This window comes from Orbicella franksi, chromosome 8 (genome assembly GCF_964199315.1).
Source record: "Orbicella franksi chromosome 8, jaOrbFran1.1, whole genome shotgun sequence".
Taxonomy (NCBI): domain Eukaryota; kingdom Metazoa; phylum Cnidaria; class Anthozoa; order Scleractinia; family Merulinidae; genus Orbicella; species Orbicella franksi.
Window position 1 is genome coordinate 18,813,633 of NC_138152.1, and position 8,339 is coordinate 18,821,971.

Genomic DNA, 8,339 nt, shown 5'->3' on the forward strand with positions numbered 1-8,339 from the left:
CAGTACATATTATATCATGCAGCAATTGTGTCAAGTTTCAGTTTACTTCATCTATCTGTAAGTTGTTTTTCTTTATCTTTTTGATTTTGTTTGTCACCTTTTCTTAGAATTATAATTGTAACCTGCTTTTTAGTCGAACACCACATGATTGAACCAGAAATTATCTCTACATCAAAGTGAGCACTTCCTTTCCAAATGGATAGAACACCCGTCTGTGTTTGGCTGGTCATGTGTTCGATTCTTGTTGGGGACTCATATTTTTTCCTTGTCCCATGCTCGTGTTATGCTGATCAGTTCATTTTTCACATTTCATTACCAAGCTTAAAATTCACCATCTTTATTCACTTATCACACTCACAATGACTTCGACAATGCTGATCCTAGCAGTATGCAGGATGCCTGCCGCATATGAACTCAGTTAAATGACCTTGCTCTCCATGAGTTCTCATAGCTCAGTGGGTAGAGCACCCACCTGGTATTCGGGAGGTCATGGGTTAGAGTCCTTTCAGTGACTCAGATTTTTTCTTTTTCCAATGCTCGTGTCTTGTCAATCAGTTCACTTTTCACATTTCATTACCAAGCTTAAAATTCACCATCTTTATTCACTGATCACACTCATGATGACTTCAACAGTGCTGACAGTAGCACACATGAACTCAGTTAAATGACCTTGTTCTCCATGAGTTCTTGTAGCTCAGTGGATAGAGTGCCCGCCGGTGTTTGGAAGGTCATGGGCTTGATTCCTGTGTGGTACTCAGACTTTTTCTTTGTCTGATGCTTGTGTCATGTTGATCAGTTCACTTTTCACATTTCATTACCAGGCTTAAAAATTCACCATCTTTATTCACTATTTTGTTTATAAATGATGTAATGCATGAAGTGCATAAATGTAAATATAGTGATACATCTTAAATGTATACGGTAAGTACTATTTTTGTAACTTATGTCTTTGTGTTATCTCATGATGTATCTCGTAGGTGTTTGTAATAAAGTTGCATTTAAAAAAAAACAATGTTGCAGGATCTGTATTCAGGAACCTCTCATAGCACTCAATCTGTGGCAATAGGTGCAGCAGAATTTGCCTTTGATAACCTTCTGGACAACTAAGTGGAATTTCAGCATCACATCTCCGACTTTCTCAAGGATAGCAATAGCTATGAAAACTTTGTTGCAAAAGTCAAGCCTCAATTACTTATAAGTTTGAATTATGCGTAGCTCTGATAATGCAAAAATATGACTGGCTTATGTTAGGAACATTAACAACGCATTGTCGATATTTGAGATATGTGCAATGTCTTGCAGGAATGTTTATCACACTTTTCGACAATAGAAAGCTTTGGAAAATAAGCAAATCGAAGCGTTGGAATCGTGCTTTGCAAGCCATGGTGTTATTGCGATTCTGACAACACGCTTTGGAAAGAATTAAATTTATCAGGTGTTTTGTTTGGCAAAGCTTTCCGCCTCAAACCAGAATGAGAGTGTGTTAGTGATTTTGCTGCCTCTCAACAGCATGGTCCAAGAACAATTCAGTGAACATGAATTCACTGAGCTTGGTCGTTTTGCCGTCAATGTGAAAGATTGAACCAGACTTTCACTTGAAACAAGACATTCACCTGAAACTTTCTGCTGCTATCAGCAAACATGTCACTGCAGTTGGATGATCTCCTATGTCAAATACATAATGAAAATTCTCAGTTGAAACTGTATTTGAAATTTTTGCAATAACTTTTAGATTTACACCTACAGATGCAGGGAAAATCACTACAAGATGCCCCCTTCACTGTCTTCTTTTTAAAACTTCTTTTGCAGTTTTGCTGAACGAACACTGAATGAAGGTATATTCCTCACGGCATGTTTTTGCCTTGCTACCTGAAGAGTAGAGTAGAGCAATTTTATTCAGGATATCTCCTGGGGTTATTGACAACAGGCAATCATAAGAGGACGTCAAGATAAGAAATCCTACACTGAAAAATCACTCAGCCAGGAAAGTTCAAACTCCCTGGCTTGGGCAGTAGTTCGTCCTTTTGCATGCTCCTCACCCCCAGGATTTCGGGTGGCCATTTTTTCTCACAATTTCCTTTTGCGTCGTGCACGATGGACTAAGTGAAAGAGGGACTAGTGTTACCTCCAAATGCTGTTCCTTTCCAGGTTCGTCCAGTAACAAGCTGGAATGGTCGGGTAGAAATCTCCTGTCCTGCTCCAGCTACTCCAATGATGACAGATGTTCCCCAACCTTTGTGACATGACTCTAGTGCAGCACGCTACAAAAAATGACAACAGTTAAGTATGTACATTATTCGTTTTGCCTGGTTTTTGCAAAAGTTAATTCAATTTTAAGCAAAAAGTTCAGAGGAATGGTGTAGAATGGTGCTTCTAGGCTATTCACCGAAATTCAAACAATCTGTAGAGGTCAGTAGACATTCTCCTGGTGATCTGCAGTGTAATTTGTCACAAGTTTGCTAATTGCATTTCCTCTTGTGAGACTCCCACTTACTGTAAACACCCGCAGATAAGCCGCACCCTGAGTTTAGCAACTCAAATTTTGGAAAAAAAGTTTTTTGAAAGAAATCCAAAGTCAAGCCTTTAGGAGTCTTGTTCATCAAACGTAAACTCACTTTTAACATTGAAACGAAAAATACTTCAAAGTCTTACCCACAATTTTAGCGCTTTAATATTATGAACATTGTTTCCACCATCTTTGACATATGATTGATCTTTTTCTGGAATTTGTTGACAGGTATTTCTTCATTCAACACTGTTTTTCCATAGATTTTTACTTGAGTGTTTGTCGAACGTGTGTAGCTTTCGATAGGATTGGAAGATGGAAAACTGGACACCGGAAGCTGCCTGATGTTTTTAAGAGTTTTGCGAGTATTACATAAAGCACCGTTTCTGTAACTTGTCTCGCAATGGCTAAACAAAATTGAGAGATAAGTTGCCCGAAACATTGCCCAGTGTAACGGCGTCTTTATTTGTTAATACGTAGTTGACACAAGACTGTTTTTGTAAAATACAAAATACATTTATTTGTTCACACAATCTATAACAGTACATGTACCAGAATGCATATATTTGTCAAGAAAAAGAATTTCTTACATTGTAATATAAAAAAAGGCAATAACCACAGGGTATTTACATGTCAACAGAAAAGTTCTGGAATGAAGTGTAATAAACTCATATTCAGCAGTAAAAAGCTATTAGAAGTCATAGAAGTCCTCATCATCATCACTGCTTCCAAACATCATTTCATAGGTTGTTGGATCAAGTCCTACTTGTTCCTTCTCGCATGCATCAGCGTAGTACAGCTCGTCAGTCGGCCCTGCATCGTCCACATCCTCAAAAGGGTCTTCACTTTCCTGCTCCCATACTTCATCATCCTTGGTTCTGTCAATTGCATTAGTGATGCAGCACTTGTGGAAAGATTTCTGAATCATCTTGGTTGGAATATCATCCCATGCTTGCTTGATCCAGTTGCAGATCACATTCAACTCAGCTTTATGCATACGGCCGGTAGCAGTCAAGGTGTGTTCTCCAGATATCATCCACTGCTGCCACTTGCTTCTAAGGTGACCTTTGAACGGTTTGTTGATGCAGACATCAAGAAGTTGGAGTAGGCCTGTCATCCTTCCTGGAATAACTGCACACTCTGTGTTCAGTGACTGCAGTGTCCTCCGAATTGGTTGTGACACGTGCACGAAATGAGTCCCATACAAGCATCGACTTTTGGCGACTCAAACCACCGACTTTGCTCCAAACCGTTTTCAGCCAGTCTTTCACTAATTCTTCATTCATCCATCCTTTTTCTTGGTACCTGACGAGCCCAGGGGGGAAAACCATTTTCTTTGGTAATGTTTTGCGTTTGAAGACAACGTATGGCGGAAGTTTCGTGCCATCTCCTAGGCAAGCCAGCATCACAGTGAACCTGTCCTTGTCAAGTCCAATTGTGATAATCGGGACACTCTTTACACCTTTCTCAACAATAGTGCTATTTGTCACAATGTCAAATGTCAAAGGTGTCTGGTCTGCATTACCAATATGTCTCAGTTCGAAGTTATGCTGCTTTCTCTTGGAAATAATAAAGCGTTGAAAATTGATCAGTTTATCTTCGTAGTCTTTAGACAGCTTCTGAGCGACTGTAGTGCGGCGTCTAATTGAAAATCCATTTTGTTCCATAAAGCGGTAACACCAATGTTTCAAAGCTCTAAATTTTTTTTCCTCCTCTAATCCAGATTTCTTTGCAATAAGTTTGGCCTTGAGACATATAATGTTGGTAGAAATTCCGAAACCTCCTTGGCGTTTCTCTCTGACCCAACACGCTAGTTCTTTCTCCAGTTCTGGAAAATGCGCCACACCATGACGGTTTTCACGTTTCATCTTCGGGGTGTTTGTCAACTTTTCTCTTTGAACTCGCCACCTGCGAACACAACTTTCATCCACAGAAAACTTCTTTCCAGCGGCATGGTTACCGTGATCGATGGCATAGCTCATAACTCACAACTTGAACCCCGCAGTGTCTGATGCACACGGAGTACCTCTTTCTGACATGATTTAGATCTGATAACTCTTATAGCGCATTGTAAGGTTGATTAGACCGTAATAAATCAAGTTGCTTGGTTCTACATTTATAAACAGCTGGGTAGGATCGAAAAGTAAATCAGGATCGAAAATTGCACAGCGCTGATTGGTTATAAATGTGCTTTTGTGTAAGTATTGTTCTTTGATGATTTATTGTAATCTGTGTTTTCTCACTATGGGTTTTTGGAGGTTAAAAAGAAATATGGATAGATTTTCTTAAATAAGACTCAAGGACAGACTTCTACATTCACTAATGAATACGATAAGAACTTAATTTGGAAGGAAATGGTATGTAGTAATTCCTATTTTTGCACGCTTGAAATAGGTAAACAAACCAATATGTGTGTTATTGACAGAATGCAAATAAGGCATTTCATCGCATAGCAATAGGATGCATTTTGGCACAATTGGTTTATACCAAGCCGCATGGGACTTGGGTGAGAACGATAAGTTTGTCTTGTTTGTTCATTCTCAAGCAAAACAAGATGGAGTCGTTCGAGTTTACATCTGCTGTTCGTGGCTATCACATCTAGAAAGAGATTTGGGAGCCAAATGTCGGAGACAAATTTGTTGCTCTAAGAGATTTACATAATCAGTTTGACAAATATGCCATCAAAGTGCTAAACAGTGAGGAAACAGTGGGCCATCTACCACGCGAATACTTAAGAATAGTGTGGTATTTTCTCGCTCGTGGAGGATCGATATCTGTTGAAGTTACTGGCCGTTGTCAATGCTGTGAACAGCTTTGCAGGGGAATGGAAATTCCGTGCTGTGTGACGTTTTCCTGTTCGAGAAAAGCGACCATAAGCCGCTTGAAGGATCTCCTAACGAGGAAGGTTTAATGCTTTAAGCGGCGACAAATGTAAGCTCTACAATAAGCTTACACTTACATCAACAAAGGCTCTTTTACGAGCCACCAAACTTGCAAAAGCAATGACCAGTACTCCCTTGTAGTTTTATGTAATGTTTATTGACATACTTATCCATAAAGTGTCAATTCACGGAGATTTACGGCACCTTTTCCAAATGTTCCTGCAGATATGCTGCACCCCCGATTTTGAGGGACGATTTTTGGAAAAAAAGGCGCAGCTTATCTTCGGGTCTTTACGGTAACTTCAAATCTGTGTTAATAAAACTGAATAAGACAATTTGAACTGCCCTAACACTGTGAAAGATACTGGAGTATGAAAATGCAGCATGGGACAAACATGAAAAGAAAGATGTAACTGTCCTCAAGGGAGGTAGCTGTCCACAGAAAAGCAGCATAATTTTTGGTAAATAAGCAGCTTATGTAACACTTATGTATGCATTTAGACTAACACCTCATCCATTACACTCTATGTCCTGATCATTGTCTGAACTGAGCACCAATGCTGGACAGCCACAAAAATAGAACTTTTAAGCCAAGTTGAACTTCCCACATGTAGTTGTAGAAATATATATGTCGTGGTTGGTTAACACTTTTGGCATGTGCACTTCCACAAAAATGTCTATTTATAAACCTCTTCCTACCCCAAGGAAAATCATTGGAAATTTTAAGGGGTCAGACATCTCAAAAGCTAGAAAGTACAAAGTTTCATGGGTGGGGATGACAAAAAAGCCATGGCGGTGTGTGTAGTTTCTGGAGCAGCACAAGAAACCATTCAATTTTCTGAAGTAACTATTTAATGCCTGCTGTAAATGAAATCTGGGAAAACTTATTTACAGTAGTTAGAAAATTAAGGATGGAGAAATTGTAGGAGTTAAGAGGTTAAGACAAATCATCATGATAGATCTTGATGCAGAAATGAAGATTAGGCTAGTCCAATAAACTAAATTTATATAAGAGACTACAATGCCTTGCAGTTAACACTGACAGTAACTGACAGTAATACAGATTACCAAAGACATGCATAATTACCATGGTGTGGATATTTCCAATACATTCAAATGTGTAGTCCAGCCCACCGTCTGTCATTTCTACCAAGACCTGGAAAATAGCAAAGAGTTTATCAAAGGCAAATAAACAAATTAGAGATTAACCAAATTCTTTGTTGCAACCTCCAAAACATTCAGACACACTACACTTCACATAATTCACATAACTGCATCTCACATAATTATTACACATAATGTTCACATAATGTTCAACATATACAGTGTAACTATGTATATGAGATAGACATGTTAAAAGGATAATTTGACTCACACTCGATTGGCTTCACCAAGAACAAACTTGATTAATTATGCTAACATTATACACAAACCAATCTAATTCCATGTACATGCAGGAATTGCTAAAATGATACCTGTAATCAGCAGTTAGGTATCACAATAGGGATATGCTATAGCAACTGGACCAAGTGGAGTACAATTCAGGGAGTTGTCAGGCAAGTCATCCCGAAGTAGGTTGTTTATGAGTCAAATGGGTCTATGAGTCATGAATCAATGAGTAGACTGGCTGATCAGCGATTTTTGGTCCTGTAAAAGTTAAGCTCCTCTAGGAATACCCATCCTCCCCTCCCCCAAAACTTATTATTGTCTCAACAGGGGGGGATAGCATGATGTTAACTGCAAAGATGAACAATAGGCAGTCAAGGACTGCATGTGGCTACCTTAGATATGAATCATTGGCTGAACTTCTCTTTTTGATAGGAAAACAAAATGGCTTTCAAGCCAACTCATGATATTTCAATCTGATCAAAAAGATTTTGAGAAGTTTGTGTGTTTGTGACACAACATAAATTTTGCAACTATCATTAGGTAGAACACTTGAGCTGTTTTGATTGTTACTACTGATAAAGAAACGAGTTGGAACAAAAAAAAAAATGAATGTGTTACGTACCGGTACATGTACACAGTACTTCAGAGTTAAAGAACTAATATATTGATTTAGCCAAGCCTAAAAGTGGAGCTCCTGAGCCGGGTTGTTCAAAGCCCGATTAAGCTAACCCAGGGTAAGTGAGAATTTTGATTTGAGTTTTGTAACTTTGCAGTGAGGTTTTCTGTATATTGTTTGGCCTTCTGTTTTGAGTTTGAATAATCCCAAAATACACAAAACAAAAGCAGTGAAAAACATTTGTATACGAGAAAATGCTATACTTTGGTTAACTTTTAATCCTGGGCTAGAGCTTCTGAACAACCTGGCACTGCTTACAACAAGTTAACCTGACACGACCCCATGATACAACCGAAAACCAGCAGATGGTCAGTGGTCAACTTTAAAAAAACGTGACCTCAATGAGCCCTAAACTTGAGCCTGCAATATGGTCACGTGACAATGGTCAGCATAATTATACTTTGTTTTGACAGGTGTCAATTGACCATAGCAGGGATGTCAAATATCAAAGAAGAATGCTATAAACCAAGGCTGCATGTCTCTGTCAACCTATTAGCTGGAGTATGTCCCCCATCTTGCATTACTCTGCCCCTGTTAGACCAGATGTCTTTCACAGAATTTGAAAGTTATGAGGCATTTCTTAGTAAAAGTTGGTAACAGGAGTTTTTTAAAGTAATTTGATGTGCTGAAAACAAAAATGCTTGTTACCAATATTTTTTGCTGTCTTCAGCCTCAAAATGACATTGGAAATGACGTGATCCTGGTATTGATTTTGCAAAATAAGTTAGATACTAAGCCATCTGCTTTATATTTGCACCTCGGAATACCACATAACTTGCCTCCCGCCTAATTCCAGTTAAATTATTTTGATTACATTGCAGAATACATTCAAAGCAACATGTGACGTCATTGATGATGTCACATTTAGCTATATATTTACTAAATT

At 38.6% G+C, this 8,339-nt stretch overlaps 2 protein-coding genes across 4 annotated transcripts in view; both read right to left on the bottom strand.

Moving 5' to 3' along the window:
• Positions 1-8,339, bottom strand: part of LOC145495224 (inositol polyphosphate multikinase-like) — a 341,608-nt gene that overhangs the window by 99,571 nt on the left and 233,698 nt on the right. The window lies entirely within an intron of this gene.
• The window catches only part of LOC145495209 (alcohol dehydrogenase class-3-like), a 134,829-nt gene that overhangs the window by 50,490 nt on the left and 76,000 nt on the right, over positions 1-8,339 (bottom strand). For 2 of the 3 annotated variants that reach the window (XM_081474794.1, XM_081474795.1), the window contains 2 exons: positions 6,476-6,544; positions 2,126-2,261 (listed from right to left, as the gene is read on the bottom strand). In XM_081474794.1, coding sequence (XP_081330920.1) covers positions 2,126-2,261; positions 6,476-6,544 — 205 coding nt within the window. Of the gene's footprint in view, positions 1-1,613; positions 2,262-6,475; positions 6,545-8,339 lie in introns of all 3 variants that reach the window. The other variant, XR_014050383.1, reaches the window with a different exon arrangement.